General features: G+C 26.1%; 1 protein-coding gene across 1 annotated transcript in view; it reads left to right on the top strand.

Annotated features, from left to right (window-relative positions):
* Positions 1-6,543: 6,543 nt before the first annotated feature.
* The window catches only part of LOC107163072 (orexin receptor type 2-like), a 161,829-nt gene continuing 148,567 nt past the window's right edge, over positions 6,544-19,805 (top strand). The window contains exons 1-3 of the mRNA XM_089223806.1: positions 6,544-6,847; positions 15,468-15,769; positions 18,895-19,054. Coding sequence (XP_089079932.1) covers positions 6,818-6,847; positions 15,468-15,769; positions 18,895-19,054 — 492 coding nt within the window. The 5' untranslated portion in view covers positions 6,544-6,817. The remainder of the gene's footprint in view (positions 6,848-15,467; positions 15,770-18,894; positions 19,055-19,805) is intronic.

Raw genomic sequence — 19,805 nt, forward strand, 5'->3', positions numbered from 1 at the left:
TGATTTGTTTATCAATAAAAAATAATTTTAAATAAAATGAAACGTAATGTATTTATGCTATTATTATGTATTTACAATTTTTACTACCTCTTTTTTTAAAGTGTCCCCTTTTAGGATAAAATAATTATGGTCACACTATTTATAGATGACAAATTTGTATTTACTTTCATTTCTATAATAAGTCGGCGAATTGGGAAAATGTAAATAAATAATCGGCGAACTTTGATGTCGGCGAATTAGGATTCGGAAAATTGGGTTTCGGCGACGTGGGAAGTCACGAAACATATACATATAAAGGCATTCGTGTAGCAGGTGATTAACGGTCTCTTTTTAGGTCTATCAGGTGATCTACTGTATTATACAAAGTGTAGTTGGTCATTTACGATTATTATTACCTATTATTATACGTACATCATCGCAGATCGCAGCGGGACAATATTCAATATTGCGACAACAATTAATGACATTTTTTATAATATAACTACGAGTCATTAGCAATGTTGCTGGATAGGTTAGTTTCAAATTATTGTTCGTTGGTCGGAGTTTGTCTATAAAGCGTGCGTCTGAATTTTATAAAATAATTGTTGATGAAAAATCAACAGTAGATTTTTTACAACCACACAATTTACTTCCAAATGACAGTGAAACGCATAATATACGTTTAATATACTTTGTTTAATTGTGTACATAAAAAATAAAATATTTTTTAGGGGTTATGTAAAATAGAAAAAAAATGTATTTTTCTTCTTTAATTTGTATAGGGCCCATGAAAAAAATCTGCCCTGGGCCCCGCAAAATCTCCCGCCGGCACTGGGCACATTCTATTTAAGTATTTATTAAAGATGTATAACCAACCCAAGTACGTCTCCGTTTTGACCCGAACAGGTCTACCCCATTATGCTCCAACGAGTCCAACGAGTACATTTACCTGTGCTACCTGTAGCAGTTTTTTGTAAATACAATAATAATTTTTTTTAAATAATTTATTAATATTATTAAAATAATCGGTATAATTGATAAGAGGCACGTGTTGTAAGGATTTTAATTTATTACTGATAAAGTGATAAAATAGGTATAATTGATATGATGTGAACATGAAATTTTTTTTTACATGATATTGTTATCCCAATGATTCTATCAGTGACGTAACTAGAGAAAGACCCAGGTGCAAATAAATGCATATGGGCCCCCTTTTTTGAGATACATAAAAAAGTCAGACTAACTTCATATATTATTGTAATTTTTACTTCTTAGATAGGCTAATATTTGTGGATGTATTACGTTATAAAGAACCGATATATAATTCTCACGTTGAAACAATTCTATGTAGAGCTTAAATGTAGTAGGTAATATGTATACAGGATAAAAATTGTATATTGAGTAAATTTTATTAACACAAAAAACTTGTAAAATAATCTATATAGGCATATAGTATAAATATAAGTTAATATTTAAAATATATAATATGATTATTGTTCCTACAAACATGATTTACAATAAATATAAAAATTAAAATTTTAGTTTTCATATGACATCAAAAATAAAAATAAAAATAATCATTTCTATTATTATATAATAGCTATTACATATTTTATATTTTTATAATGATTAAGTGTTATAAAGTATTTTCTTTCGAGCCTTAGCATTTGTGAAATCAACAATAATTTTTTCAATATTTATTTCATCAGTACGACCTCTTTCAATGCTTAATACTAATAATATATTACTTAATCTTTCTTGGGAAGTAGAAATCCTCAAGTAATTTTTTTTATAGGTTAGGTTAGGTTAGGTTATCCCCCTGCAACAGGTAGTAATAAACAACTTGTTTTCTTACATGTAATCAATTCCAAGCAGGATTGCAGGATTGCAGGAATAGATTAATATGTGTTTATGTTTATGATGTATCAAGTAAGAATGCTAGAATAACTGGTTGAATGTATTATACAAATTCCAAACCATCTTTGAATCGTAAAAATAGGTCTTGTAATTCTACCTATAAGTATCTGTTAACTGATAATTTTGAATTTTTTAATTTAGTAGGCATTATAGTGCTTTACTTGTCGCTTCTATTCTAGGAACTGGGAGCATGTGTGTACCTAAGGTTTGGTGTTAATAAATCAAAAACACGTGGATTTTCGTAATATATGTTATAATATGTGTCATTAAGCTGATATTATAAGTAAATTATATCTGTACCGGTATTTATACGATTTATTTTCACGTAATTTAACGTTTTAGATATTTTGTGCTTATTGTGTTTTTTCTTAGAAACCTAATAGATAGCAGCACATATTTCATTAAATAGTGCATATTGAAAAAATCAACATAAATTTCTCAATACTTTATTGGGGAAAAACACAACGGAAATCCAAAACACGTCAAATGACGTCTTTCCTCTTTAAATAATTAATATATATATAAATAGTCCATAAATATCCAAAGTATTTTCAGAATTATTTTTATGTCTCTATACAGTTATTTATTTCTGAGCCCCAATAAAAAAATTGATTTTTTTCGAAAACTAGTTCTGCGTAAAAATTAGTATTTTTCCTAAATTTTATTTTTATTTTTTGGGAAATTTATTACTTTTAACTCACAATGTACCAACTAGATATTTTATTTTACAGTTTACAACCAGAAACCACTTTAAAAGTTAAAAATCGGGTAAAAGTGGATGTAATTTCGCTGATAACATAGGTTACATGCAGGTTACTGTAATGGCCGATGGTATTAAATACGATTCTGAGTGGAGACGGTATGTCAGTCTAAGATATTTTGTACTATATTAATTATTAAAAAAAAAAAAAAATGTAGGTATCTATAAAATAAATTCCTAATCCTAATTCATCAAATCAGATTTATTATGTACCTGACTCACTCAGTCATTCATAGTATAAACAATATACCATAAAGTATTAGCATTATATTATCATTAACGACATCAGCTATTTAAATTATAATATTAAGTATACTTCAGAAATTTCAAATATTCACGAATAATTTTTTTTTATTATAAATTAAATAATTAATTTGCAACAATATAACTAACATTGTTATTATTGGTTATTTAATATGTAATATCGTCTAAATTTGAAATTAAAAATAACTATAAAAAAAAAAAAACTGTGAATGTATTGTTTTTAGATTTTTTTTGTTAAAGAATTAACTACTTACGTGGAACTTCCCTTTAAATTTTCAATCGTTAGCTATAAAAGTTGAACCTTTTATACATTTTTAACAACTAAATTATTTGTGAATTATCAATTTAATAGTTTTAATCAAAATTTTAACTTTAAACTAAAATAAAAAAAAACGTGCCTTTGTATTAAATTTTTACCGATTTCTTTTATACCTATAAACGTATGGGGAACCTTAAATTCAATTTTCCAGCTGTTTGGCCCGACGAATAAATTGAATTAACATTTATAATATAATAAACTAAACATTTTTCAAAATTCAAATGTCTATAAATAACTTAAAATATTTTAAATATTTTGAAAAATTTTTTAGTATAGGAATCGATACAGTAAATATGTGTTGTAAATTTCAAGTTTAACAGTTATTTTTTTTGAAAAATAAAATATAAAATACGAATTTAGGCACTAGAGAATATCCAATGTTGTAAAAATTTGAAATTCAAATGCTCATAAAAATCTAATTTTACTTTCCGCTAGACATTTTTTATTTGATAACAGAAGACAAAATTATGAAGAAACTAATTGAATTTTCAAATTTCAGATTTAAAAAGTTAAATTTTTATGAATTTTGTCAAAATTAGATCTTTAAATGCTTATAAAAAAATTATGATTTTTTAATATTTTTTAACTACCATAGTAACAATATATTAGGAACATTATTTCAAATTTTATAGGTTTTTTACCTAATAAATACAATTTTATTGACATTTATAGAAAAAAAAAAACTAAAAAAAAATTCAAAACTCAAATGTCTACGAATAACTAAAAAATATTTGAAATATTTTGGAAATTGTATAGACTATAGGAAATGCTAGTATAAACATCTAGTGAAAATTGCATGTATCTACACAGTGGTGGATTTAAGAGGGAGGCAGAGGGGTCTGTGCCCCCCTTGGACCATACAATTTGTAAAAATATAACTGTGACGTAAAACTTATAATCACGATTCACGAAAATTCAGGTTTCTGATTTTGTTTTGATACTTCTTATTTAATTATATTATACTTTATATTTATAAGTCAACCGTGAAAGCTGCTATAATGTAACGTCTTATCTTGTACTGATGTAAAAAAATATCCCCCCCCCCAATCAAAATCCTAGGTCCGCCACTGTATCTACATTTTTTTAGAGTTATATACTCTAATCATTTACTCTAGTAAAATCGGTTTTGCGTAAGAATGCCCATTTTTCCTTCATTTTTTTCTCCAGCACTTTTGAAAACTATCGGAAATGTAAGTTTAAACCATCCCATTGCACCAAGTACCAACTACATTCATTTTCCCATCAGAAAAGCTACTGAAGTTAAAAATCAAAACATTATTTCGACAACTTATCGTATCCACAAACACAAAATAAATAATTAAATAAAAATCACATCGAATCATTGTGAATTTAATATACCTATTAATTGCTCGGTTCAGAATATGAAATGTAGTTTATTAAATTTTTTTTTTTTTTTTGTTATAGATATAATATCATTCAATTGGTTTAAAACTGTATATAATATAATTTAAATTCAGATATAAATTATTAGTTTTAATGTGCTACGTTATCATTTATATGGATTTATTGAATAACAGCAAATTTTATGGAAAAATGTATTATACGTTTTGTTTATAAGACCATAGCTAATTACAATTCTTATAAGGTTCAGCTTCTATAAAATTTAACAAGTGTTAAAATTTAGTATGAATTTATTGCTTATTTCATGATGTATATTGTATACATTTTTTTCTTAAATAATAACTGTTTAAAAAAAAAGTATTCCTGTTTAACCTGATAATTTAATATCTAAAATGTGGGAACCTATATATAGGAAATCGAAAATATCTACGAAGTTAATTTGAATGATAAATTTTTTTTTTTATCAAACCTAAGCCCGACAAATACGGCTATTGGTATTTGCAGATGGTACGCTTGGTTCAGAACACTTGTATGTGTGGTGAGGGTTTGCCATTAAAACCCGAGTGATCACCCATCCGGGAACTAGTGACACCGGCCAATGCTTGCGTTCAGAACACGTTTCATGACTGATAACAACTATATAGTAACACCAGTTTGAAGTGATCTATCTTCATGTTAGTTCATGTTCATTAGAAAATAAAAAAAACATTCAATTTTTTATTCTTCTAAAAATTAAGAGGTTTGTTATTATGAGATAAGTGGTGGAATGACTGTATTTTAATTTGAACACTAGAATAACCTAGTTCGATCATTCATAGTAAATTAGTAGATATCAATTTATTTTAATAATATCAAAACTTTATGTTTTTATATCTGTTGCAATATTTTTAAATGTATTTTGATATGTGTAATTATATAGCTTATATCATAATTTGTGTTCGGTGTCCTTAGTGGGTAAGCGTATATATAATAATAAAAATATTTTATAATGTATTCTGTATATTGGTATTATTAAATAATTTAATGATACCTGGTAGTCAGTAAATATACGTATACGTATTTTTCAATATTAATAACGCATGGCTATACTTCCGGATAAAACTAATTAGGTAGGTATCTGGTATACCATGTATAATTTGTTTCTTACGGTTATAAATAAATGATACAATTCTATTACATACCTACTATTTTATTTGGCAGGAATTAATATATTGTTATCTATTGTGTGTATTAATCCTGCGTAGAAAATATTAAATTGCTGTTTACAATGTATTTACCTGTGCACTTTTATTTGTTGTGTACTTACTATACCTATCAACTGTAATAATTCGCGATCTGAATATTGAAATCATTATTGTTTTATAAAACCTAAAATGTATACACGCACTATATTACACCAGCTATTTCCCGCGGTTTGGTTCACATATCAGTATTTTTGTCGCGATTATTATTGCGTAAGGTACAAAAGCACCCAACGTCATTTTTTTTTTTTTTATTGGTCTTGAAATTTACAAAGAGTTTCCGCTTCGACAACTATGGGCCATTAGCGTTGGATTAATTTTTATAATTAGAAAGAAAGAGAAAAAAAATGTTGTTAATTTTAATATACAAAATAAATATGTAAATTTTTGGACATTTTGTGTCTTATAATTATGTACATGTCAAAATTGTTGTTGTTAACTTATAATAACTTTAATCCGACGTCATTTATTATCGTCATAATCGTTATATTTATTCGCACTTACAAAATACGAGTAATAATATTATTATCATGGCGTGTCACGATACCTGCCTACCTATATCTGATAAGTTTTTTCACCAAACTTTATTATCAATCATTGTTCATTAATCATTTTACATATTTTATACTTAACGAAACAGATTTAAAAAAGCGATTGGCGTACGTAGAATGCGCGCGCCTGAGCAGTTTCGGGCGCGGTGCCGTGGCGGATGGAAGTAAACAAAAACGACGACGGCCTGTTCGAAAATCTTCGGAGATCATACACGTTGCCGCGTAAAAGCGCATTCGTACGTTGCCGGCGCGCGTGCGACTACCGTCGTTGTGTCGGTATATCCGTGATTTCATGTTTGTTTTCCAAATACTACTGGTGCTAATCGTCGTGTGGTTCGAAATTTATTTTCATTCAGACTTCTAGCACTCATTACGATGTCAGTCGAAATATTGTGTTGATTGTTTTTCATTAGCTGCTCGCCTAATGGATATCAGATCAACCTGTTCACACACGGTAAGGGAAGATAATATTTATTTATTTTTACTTCTGTCAACATTCTACATAGCATGAGACATAAGTTAAACTGATTTAATTCAATATTTTATGCATACATCATATTATATAACTTATAATTTATATTTTACGTATTTCTTCTAAAATTATATATGTATATATATATATAAAAAATAATACCTATACATAAAATAATTATAAATAAATAGATTGACTTTCTTTTGAAGCATACCTGTGTTGAAAATATAAAGAGTCATATATATAACAATAAAATAAATAAAATTGATGAGTTTTTTAATGTGTGAGTGTTTTTGATTTAAAGACTAGTAATTAATTTGGAGATTCGTTTGAAAAAATAATTACTTTTTGGCAATCCAAATCAAGTATATTTTATTAGAAACGTTTTGGTATGTGAATTTTATTCTTACTTAATAATATAGTTAATTTATGTTATATTATGCATTTGTTATTATTAAATATTTAGTATTCTTATGGTTGCATATTCTTTTGAATATATTTTATTGTCAATTATTTATGCTAGATATTTGAATTAAAATCAGTTATATATTATTATTGTAATATGAATATTGTTTATGTAATGCTCAATAACTTAAAATTTTATTATAGGTTTAGAAGTATAGATATATTCGTATTTCATATAAATCTCTTATTGTTTTAAATCTATAAGGACTGTGATAGTAAAATAGCATTAATTTAAGTCCCATTGCAATTGTATAGTACTATTATTTTCTGTTAATAATTATTTTTTCTAACGTGTTCTGTAATATAACACTTATGTTTATTGTCAAAAGGGCCCAGCTCGTAAAATTAATAAATAAACAAAATTACGTACATAACTACCCATCAATTTGATATTATTGAAGTAAATTACATTTAATAGGTAGGTAAATAATTTGCATTATACATTAATCGGAGATAAAATACTGAGGTCCCTCCAACAGTTCCTAAAAAAAAAAAAAATAAGTAAAAGTAAGTTCTTTACTTTCACGTTCAAAATACAAAAAACCACAAAGAAATTACTCTATTTTCTTATCAATCGTCTATCGAAAACCAACGAATGTATAAATAGCTGTGTATACTAGCCGCATAGACATAATTTAAGAAAAAAAAAAATATTTAGAAAAGTGTAATCGAAGAAGTGCAATTCAAATAAATTTGTTATCCGAAACACCGAAAGTTGAATTGTGATGTGACTGATTAAAATTTAAAACGATAATAATTATCACCATTATTGACATAATTTTTTATTTTGATTAATTAACATATTTTTTTTTTAATTATCGATTCTGGACGTATGAAATTTGCACCAAAAGCAACCCTCCCCCCCCCAAAAAAAAAAAATATATATATTTATGTAATTTGTGTCACTGTTTAAGTTTGTAATCTGCCGTTATAATTAAATTGTAATTTTCACCACTTTCAAATGACTAAACAATTATTTTTTACAGATTAAATAATTACAAACAAAAGTATATCAGAATACGTACCTATGTTATGTATTTTTTTATATATTTAAAAAAAATATATAACAATCAGTTGTCATAATACAATAATTATCATAAAAAAAAATTACATATTGTTATACAAAAGATAACCAATTAGACGTAATCTATCTCGCATCTACTTATTATAACTAGAACACAACAATATTATATCTGGCACGCGTTGGTATTAATGTATAATCGTATTTCCGATGCGATATAATATCAGCATATTTATCAATTTATCTGATGGTAAATTCTAACAATTAAAGTTGAAATTGTGGCGCAGATTACATAATATTCCATATCGTTTTCTGCGTGGCGTAAATTACAAGTAATAAAATAGGCGCAAAATACTATTCCCCTATTTCCACCCCATTCTGTGCCTATGCAATGTAAGTATTGTATGAGGGGCTAATTAGAAGTTAGGTTAACTTAACCAAGTAAGTAAGTATACGATATTGAGGAGGGGCTGTTAATTATCTACAAAAAATAACATTATTTTGTATTATAGGTATTCTTTTTTATTTATTATATTAAAACAGATACATATTATAATTTAATTAAATATGGTTAAACTAAGATTTATTTAGTTACATGTATTATATTTTGATATAATACGAGATTTAAAAAAATATATAAACTAAATTATTAATCTATAAAAAAATAATTATTATGAGTACCAACAATGTCACATGACTGTATTGCATTATTGCCTTATTAAGTATTTTCAGTACATTTTTAAAATAATGTCTTTATTATCAATACAACAAATTTTTTTTTTTAATATTTAGGAATGGGGATGAACGAAGTTAGTTGAATTGATTTTAAATCTATGCAATTCTTAGCCTTATTAATACGAATATACGCTTCTTTGCGGAAAAGCTTTGTTCAAATATGCAGGTAGATAGCCCAACTGATTGGCAGAGTGCTATAGTGTTATTACCACATGTAATACCTTCTATATATTATATTGATAACAGCATTAGATATTATACAATATTGTTTTATATTTTTTAATTTAAAGTCGGTTTTATCACAAGTATTAATGATACAACTGTAGTTTACTATAAAACGTAGATATAATATAACTATCAATATCCAACACCTAATCTTAAAAATAAAAAATATTTTAGGAACCACAAAACTTCTTTTAAGATAATGGCTAAAAATTGCCTATGAATTTATATAATATAAGATATAGATAAGAAGTAAAAACACCTCCAAAATGACCAAATAAAATTATTGCTTCAGTCTTTTTAATATAATAAGTATAATACTCAAAATATAGTTTGATTTTATTTTTAACTTAAATATATAATATTATCTGAATTTCTTTTAAATAAATAAAAGTTTAATTTATGAATATTTTTAGTTACGTGTTAAATATACACTCACGCGCCTACCTATTTAATTTTTTATTACTTTTCTTTTGTTATTTTTTTTTTTTGTGTTTTAATTTCATATAAAAATTGTCATTCAAAAATCACATCGCTGATATCTTGATTATATTGGTTTTTACACTACTTCGTTTTTTGAAATTTATTGAACATTGTGTGTTGAATTTTAAACTTTCGCATTTGGTTTTGTAAAAGAAACAAGATGAGTAATTAAGTATATAAGTGTGACCGTAGTGGCAGATATTATCTATTTACGATGTATTTTGAAATTAATAAAATCATTTTAGATACTTACTCACCCGGTACTCGAACACTTCTTCAGTGTAAAGTATATGTATCTATCAGCCGTTACACATGAGATATATGATAACCGCCGCCCGCCACTGAGTGTGAAGGTGGATAAAAATCAAGATTTTTTTATGTTTCTTCATTATTTTTGAACAGTAGTCGAAGTAGTAATATAATATTAATAGTTATAGTCCATACTCTATACTTAATAACACTCTGAAAACTACCTGTAGAAAAAAATTTCATTTTTAAAATGCCATCTATAATCATCTCCGATCTAGATAATTTAATTTTTCAAACATTATTTCTCAAAAAGAAAACAAGCGATTATATGATTAAAAAAAAAAAAACTTAGCTTTGTTCAATATGAGAAATTATACCAATTATCAAAAAAGTTTTCTATGTTAATAGTTATTTATTTTTAGTTATAGAATAATGTCTTTGATTTAAAATTTTGAGCTCAATTTTAATACTTAAATTTTTAATGAATTATGTGTTATATATATATAACTAATAAATAGTAACACATTTTTTTGCCTCCATACGAGTTAGTCAGCGAGTCCAAGTGATCTGTAATAAAATTTTAAATTAAAAAACACTGAATTAAATAGTACTTACAGTACCTACAAACATAAATTGAATTTCTTTTTTCTGAAACTAAAAGGTGTTCGATGGGACTAATAATTTGTCATCGATATATTTAAAGTAGTTATGCGAATAAAGAGCAAGATATTTTAATGGACAAATGTAAGTTCCTACACGATGAAAAAAAAAAGGTACATAATGTAAGTTCCTACACTGCGTATATTATTATATATAATTTATAAGTTATCAATCTAATATCCTTCCACCGTGAAGGAACTAACATACATACTTTTTTTTTTAGTGTAGGAACTTACGATTCCCCATTTTAATACCTATTTATATATACATAAATATATATATTTTAATACAGATATTTTAATATCTTGCTTGTAATTTGAAATAAATAAATTCAGCTTATAGTGCAAAGTAAATTTGATTTACTCATGTTCTTAACTCAGTTTATGAGGATGATAAAAAATGTATAAATTTTGGCAAGAATAGTGTACATAATTAAAAAATATATTGTAAGAGTTACTAAAATACAGTTAAACTGACACATTTAGAGCTGGTGTTCTATAGGGAGGCATCCTTTCCCCAATGCTATATAACTTATATGCTTCTGATCAACCAACCTCCGCCAACACCATTGTGGTAGACTTTTCAGATGACAAACTTATCATATCTATATAAATGAAAACCCCGATAATGTAACATCGCTTAATCTACAAAATAATCTTTCCCTTATGGAAACCTAGTATAAAAATTGGAGGATTAAGGTAAATAAAACCAAATCTAATCACACAACTTTTACTCTTAAGCTAGTACACTGTCCGCCAGTCACTCTCTATACTTCTATAGCATTCAAATTACGTCTACTCCAACAGTTAAATATCTTGGCTTAACCCTTGACCGCAGACTAACATGGGCCCAATATACATGTGTAAAGACTTCAACTAAATCTGGGACTTCATATGCTTAAATCTTTACTAGTCAATAACAAACACACCAACCTTAATATAAAACTACTAATGTATAAATTCCTCATCAAACCCATTTGGACCTATGGTCTCCAACAGTGGGGAAATACAAAAAATCAAATACAAATCGTATTCATGCTTTTTAAAATACTGCATTAAGAAAATTAACGAACTTTCCCATCTTATGTTTCTAATCATACTCTTCACACAGACCTGAAAATCAAAACTGTAAAAGAAGAAGCAGTCACTTATTATAAAAGATTCCATAATCGGTTTGCAACTCATTCTAATCCTTTAATCAAAGCTCTTTCAGCAAATGTTATTCCGGGTAATCCTCCAAGGCGTTTAAAACGCAACTGGTGTAGAGATAATATGCTAACTTAATATTATAATATAAAAAAAAAAACAAATAAACAAAATCATATATAATATGTATAATATATATATAAATTAATCTGTAACCTCAATTTATAAGTGTCATCACTGGGTGGCTGCTTCCATCAAGCTTATTCATGTATTTTTATTTGTCTTAGCTAATACTCTTATTGTACCCATGAGGTGCAAATTGTGTATATATTAATAAAGCAAAAAAAAAAAAAAAACTGCACATTTAAATAACAAACATTTGTACTGTAGTATTACATAATATTCATTTTTTTTTTTTTTTTTGCTAATAAACGATGGCGACGCTGTCAGCGTGATTCGCAAGCAGTTCCTGTAGTGTCATAGATAACACGAAAAAAATAATCAAACATCAATATAGCTTAAAAAGATTATTAGATTTAGTTTCTATACTGGGTATGACAGGGTACCTATCATGGGCGCAACTAGGGTAAAATTTATGGGAGTGCTAAAACCCCTTGTTTTAAAATCAGAAGTGTTACTGTCACCGATAATGTAAAAAATCGGTACAGAAAATTTGGGAGTGCTAATTTTGATTTTGGGAGTGCTAAGCACTCCCAAGCCCCCCCACCCTAGTTGCGCCCATGGTACCTATTGTCGAATAAATTTATCAATAATTACCCGGGTTGCTAAAAATATTAGGTAAGTAAATGGTTTAAAACTTATAATGAACCCTTTTAGAATTTCAAAGATTTACTGTACAAAAATTATATAATTGTGTAAATATTTGATTTTCATAATATTTAAACGTTTTAAGATCAATTATAGAACTGTAGCTTAGCCTTTAACAATGTACGTTTTATAAATTCCCATTATTTGATCAGAAATAGAATTAAATAACTGGCACAATTAACATATTATATATTATAAAGTATTAATATACAATATATTAAATTATATAGGTTATACGTTTGTCGTCATATTAAATCAATTAATATTCTAATAATTTATTTTATTTTTCACGCAATTATATCAATTATGGCTTTTAAATAACTTGAGTCAATTAAATGTTTGGGTAAAATTATCGTAAACAAAATTAAGTGGAAGTATGTCAAGTAGTGAACGTTTTATTAAAATGTTCTAACATAATTATCGATATTAATTGTTTAATTTAAATTTTAGTACAAATTTATTTCTGAAAATGAGATTCTTTATTCTTTATCAGGACAAATTTAATTTTCAGTGAATAGATATTAGATACATAAAATTTAAATTAAATGAAGATGACATATACCTATAATATGTCAACTATCTAGTTCAAAATATGTATTTGATTACATTTACCTATGAGTAATACAATATAATATTTAACGGCCTATACCTATTTGTATAGGTACATATTCTGAGTTATTGATAATTATGGACGGCTGTATGTTAAACATTTTTAATGCAAATTGATTTGTGTTGTAATTTTTAGTTTAAAATTTGGATATTTAAAGATGGATTCTAAAAATTTAAGTATGTACCAAACTTAAAGTTTTCAAGAATCAATAAATTATCTTATATTATAATTAGACAAAATATTGTATGGACACTGAGCAGCATGCAATACTGATTATTATTAGATACATCTCAAAACAGACAAAACTATCCATCTGAAATTATTTTTTTATTCCGATAAGTGTTTTATAACACAGGTAGTGTTCGTATAAGATATTAATATACATATTATTATTATTATTATTATTTTTTTTAAAAGGTTACTCGAATTATCTCCTAATTTCAAAAATATCATTCATTTGAATTGTCTTCTACTTTAGGTAGTAATCTTCTGGAATCGCTTCCAAAAGCTATGATTAATTAATTTATTGTTCAATTCACAAATTCTAATCTATTTTTTTTTTAATTTAAAACAATAATGAGCGCATAAATTACAGTAAATATAGAAGGATACAGAAGTACAACCTTACATTATAGAAAATATTTATAAATTAAGTGTCTACCTAATAAATTAACTTCTATTGATTTATTTGATTTTGATAAATGATGGTTATCATTACATCCAATATAAGTCTGCTAGTATCTATCGTATTCACTTTAATCATTGAAGTCATGATGGCCGAACAATTCCTTTCGTACCGAAAAAAATTCTTGAAAATAATTTCAAATTTTAAATCGGTAGATATCGATATGAAATATGGGTTCAAATATCACTATAGCCAATTTTAACCATTAATTGATGCGAGTATTTCATCCTAACTTTAGTTCTAACTTTCATACAACTCATCCAAATATTTTCATGTCTATAGTAAATTTAGGAGATATTCAAATGGAAACTCCGATTGGTGAATATGTTATTCTTTGTCCCAATATTATATAGTTTTAAAAACTATATAGGTATGTTTGTTTTAATTTTCAATTTTAATTTATTAATTATTCATATTAAAATATTTGTAATGAACTAAGTATAAATTAGAGATTGTAATTTTATTTTAGTAATTTAGTTTACTTTTGCAAAAATATAGCTATTCGTTTATACAATTTAACACTGCAGCGCAGTTTACAATGTCACTTTTTTACACTTGATACAAACTCGGTCGCAGTTTACGAGACATGTATGTAATTTTGTAGGTAATTATGTAATATAAGAACTTAATTATGATTATAATTATGTAATTCATATATATGTTATTTTGTGTTAACCTGTACTTTGGGAGCAGTCGTATCATACAAATGTGAATGAGTGTACATTTAATGATATAATATTGTTGCCAATACAAAATTTATATTATAAATTATTTAAACCACTCGTGGAAACAAATAAATAAGAGTGTATAATATACTATATGTATAAATCGTAGTTACTGCTTGAGATCTATTTTTTCATCTAGTGGAAATATTTTTTTAAATACTTTGTGAAGTATGAAAATATTTTATGAAATGATAATTTTTTTATGAAATTATCACTTAAATTTGATATAATTGAATTTTCTTACTTTGTGATATAACCCACACTATTGACATTTAATCTTAATGCCATACAAGATTTATTACATGTATAAATAAATATACAAAGTCATATTAATAAATATTTGATTACCAAATATTAAATTTAAAATAAAAATTCTTATTTTAAAAAATAAAAAATAAATGTATATAATTTATTTGAATACACTATAGGTACACACAAGGTAATTTACTTATAATATATTTATTTTACTTTTTAAAATTATTTCCCAGAGACTAGTTTATCGGATTGCTTTGAAATGCAAGTTTTCTACTTGGACGTTTAATGAAAAGTTGTAAAAAATAAGTGATAAACTTTTCTTTAAAATTTATTTTGACCAACAATTGTATTTTGTTCTTTATCGTTACATATCACGTTAATATTCATCTTTGCTTATTGTATATTTGTGTTATGTTTGGTAATTCTTTAAACGAATCACTTTATTTTATAGTTTGGGATCATATGAGTTGATATACTTAATAAACAATTAACCAGTAAATTCATCTGTATGTTATATAGCATGATTCAGACATAATGTTGGTGAGATGGACGTTGATTATAATGATCGCTTTTTCGACGACAAGCGTGGCCAAAGGACACGTAAACGTGACAACTCGACGGGATTCAACTGTGCCATCGTTCGTGGCGGAAAACGTCACCGAGTATGACGAAATGGCAAACTATACTGATGAGGAATATCACAATTACCTTGTCGATTACATTACACCTCAAAAATCTGAATGGGTATTTATTGTCATGCACTCAATGGTTTTCGTGGTTGGACTTATTGGAAACGCTTTAGTTTGCGTGGCTGTCTACAGGTAAGACACGTCATAATATTTCAGAAAGAAAAAAATTATAATGTTATAATATGATTATATTCAATTGAATTGAAATGTCTAGGATATTGAAAAAAAAAAACGTAACCAAAATTGTAATATAATTTATTTTAATTGTAAGGGTATAGACCAGGGGTGGCCAAACTGCGGCTCGCGTCATAGACTTTTGCGGCTCGCATCTTATCATAACATTAAAAAAAAAATAATAATACAATAATACAATAATACAATATCATATATATAAATATATATATAAAAATTATATAATAATATGACCTTTTTTTTTTTTTTTTACATTCTGGCTCTTCCATATTTATTAATATATTTGGTGGCTCGCAAGTCTTTTCTCGCTGGCCACCACTGGTATAGACTGTCAAGAACTATTAAATTATGTATGCATATTCCCAGTTGTCTTTATTTTATTTACCTTCTTCTTGATTAAATTATGTCGAATTTAAATTAAAGAATGTATTTATTGAATTTTTTACAGGTGTTGTATTTATACTTTAAAATTAGTTTGCTATGTTTTATGTATATTTATATATATATAATTTAATATAATATAATATAATATAATATATATATCTAAATAGCATATAAATTCTACTATTGAAGTAAAATGGTTATTCTTATTCCAATCCAATTTTGCAATTTAAACTTATATAATGATTAAATTTTTTATTTTATTTTTAAACGATATTTTTAAATTAAACTTAAGAATTGACGAATCAACCCTATTTCGAAATTTTTCAATCCTTTTGTGGCACGTGAAGGGGTTGAGTAATCATGACCATATTTAACATAAATTACTTACTCATAGTAATGAACAAAGTTGGTGGGTAAGATATTAAAAATATTAATATTTTTTTTTCTTATAAATAAGGGCCACCCTAATATATATAAAACATAGAAAGCTAATTTTAAAATATTTAATAATTCAATAGATTCATTCTTTAATTTAATCAAAAAGAAGGCTAATAAAATAAAGACACCTTAGGACAACCTAAATAGATAAATACATTTAAGTAGAATAAATATAGTCAACAGCCCTTATTATTGTAATTAAATTGTCACCTAAAACATGTAAGTTGTAAGTAATAGTATAATGCAAATTATGTATAAAGCCTATGGCCCATGTCGCCGAAGCTATAAAGATTATAAAAAAAAAAAAAATTAAGACAACTGTGTGTATATAATTACATCAATTCGTCATAAATTAAATTATAATTTATAGACTAAGTAGATAGTAAACACAACACACATTATATAATAATAATTAACAACATAATAATAGGTATATCATACATATTTGTTTATATTAAACCAATATTTAAAAAAATATATCGTAGTAAACCTTCTACATAAAAACTGCTTACTGTTCATTTAGATAGTTCGATCAAAACCATTATTTTCTATTTTGCACACAAATGATTAACAATAACCGCTCCATAATGTTTTCAAAAATATGTTTTTATTGCCATGAATACTGAATATTATTTTAATTTTATGAGTACTAAGCATGTTTGTTATTGATTATATAATTTATTTTAACAAAATTTCATTAGTCGTCTGACACTAAATACTTATTTTGATGTAATTTTGGATAGAAAACAAACTAGGAATTCACATATCATCTCCAAATTACAACAAGTTATAGGGCTAACAGAAATCAAATGAGAGTATTATATAATATTATCATAGAATATTGTATTACCCTAAAAAACATCACTTGTTATGAGATTAATACTTAAACCAATATTAATAAATAATAGTACACAAGTAAATTGTAAAATTTAATTTGTAAATATATATTTTATATAGTAGCAGTCTAATTTATATTGTTATATCTAAGTAAGTTATAATTATATTTCCTTAGCATTAAGTTCAGGTAACAAAAAACTATGGAAATTTTAATAATAATAATAATACAAATTTAAGATTAATGATAAACTAGTTTAGTATTTACCAGGGTTCGAAACCGTTTCAAATTTTCAAATTTTTGATTTCAAAAAAGGTTTTAAAAATTTGTTTGTTTCAAGACGGTTTTAGTTTTTGAAACGGTTTTTTCAAATTTTTATTTTATTTTTCTGCATCTAACAACTGTAAACCCAATTTTTATTATCTATTGACTATTAAGAGTTGAGCCTAAATCCCTAAAATATATCTGATTTGTCTATCGGCTAAATACGCACTCTGCAGCGCAGGTGCTCATACCTCATTGTATAAAGGATGTCCATTGTCCAGTTTACAAAAAGCTGCAGTGCTTCTTTCTAAAAAAAAAAAGTGGAAAGACATTTACTTTCCTCTTCTAGACCTACTAAACTCATATAGTCTGAGAACCCCTGCAGTTCCAACAAAACTCGTACCTACGCCGATGCCACGGTCAATCAACCACCAGTCGAATTGTTTGGTTAGTTTAAATAAACTTATTAGCAAAATCTCAAATATTATGTATCCATTAATTAAGTCATTAATGACTGTTTTCAGTAATTCAAATTTAACCATATCGACTCCCTAATCATTCTTGTTACTTATAGGTTATTTTGATCATTTAGTTTTCATATTATAATTATTATTTGTATCAACAGTATATGTTGTTCTTTGTATTGTTATACAGTAGAAGCCGCTTATTTGGGACACGGATAATTTATACAAATATACAATCGCGTTATTGAAACAAATTGTACCGAGACAGACCGGCCTTATATAACATATAAACACATGCATAAACCAATCGATTATTAGAAATAATCGGTTAATTGACACATTTCACCTTGGTCCCAAAGTGTTCCTAATAAGCGGCTTCTATTGTCACATATCTAATTATTGAGCTATATTTATACGATAATTATATTAATCTATTGCTGTTGAACTATGATACTTTTATAATGAAAGTTCTTAAGAAAGAAAAATAAACTTTTATCTCTTCTATATTTGTATAAATTGATTTTTATAACATTTAATAATTAGAATCAATAATTGGCTTTGGGTAAAAATAAATTATCTAAATATTTTATTGTTCTTATACTTATAATATTTAAACAAAATTATTGGTCTTTTTAAAATTTCTTTTGAATTTTTGTTATTATTTACGTTATATTTTTTAGGAATCGAACAATGCGAACTGTAACGAACTATTTCATCGTTAACTTGGCGGTAGCTGACTTTTTAGTGATTTTAATCTGCTTGCCACCAACTGTTGTATGGGATGTCACAGAAACATGGTTCATGGGCACTGTTGCTTGCAAAATGGTTTTGTACTTTCAGGTCAGTGTTTTTTTTTATTACTGTTTTCACAAAATTAGTTTGGTTTCGTAGCAGTGGTTATAGGTTGATGATATTTTATTAGTTGAAAAATCCTAACTATATAAATATACCTAATTTTTTTATTGGTGAAAACAGTATTTTTTCAATGAAAAGCTTTTTAGATAATGACATTTTAACGATAAATATTTGAAAAAAAAATCATAGAATTTAATTAAGTTTAAGCTCTTGATACTTCATAATTAATTTATTTGTATGCGTTCTTTAGATGCATCCTTCGCGAATTGTTAGTGAATGTCTGTTTATTCATTATTACTTGAAACAAAGGTTCCTATCTATTTGTGTACATACTGGCATAGAAGCATGACTGCTTGAGATTTTAAAATAATATTTGCTGCAATGAGATCCATTTAAGGTTTAAGAGAATTAAATGTTCCACATTGATATAAGATATATATATATATCTTAAACACATAGTAAACTTTAATTTAATTGAATTACATTATTCAAAAACTTTGATAGTAGCGTATCCTACATTGATATTTATAAACAGAGCTGTACCAAGCCATTTTTATCCGAAGGCAGGAGTCTATCAATGCGCCCCATGGGTGGTGCCTGGCGAGGTTTACAAACTTAGAGCTTTAATATATTTTAATGAGATTCGAAAAAATCAGAAAATGTATGATTAGATTTCAAGCAAAACAAGAAATACAATTTTTAGCCGCAATAATATAATTTTCAACTGCATATATTA

This window comes from Diuraphis noxia, unplaced genomic scaffold (assembly GCF_037042655.1).
Source record: "Diuraphis noxia isolate RWA-SAM2 unplaced genomic scaffold, SU_Dnox_SAM2 contig0003, whole genome shotgun sequence".
Lineage (NCBI taxonomy): Eukaryota > Metazoa > Arthropoda > Insecta > Hemiptera > Aphididae > Diuraphis > Diuraphis noxia.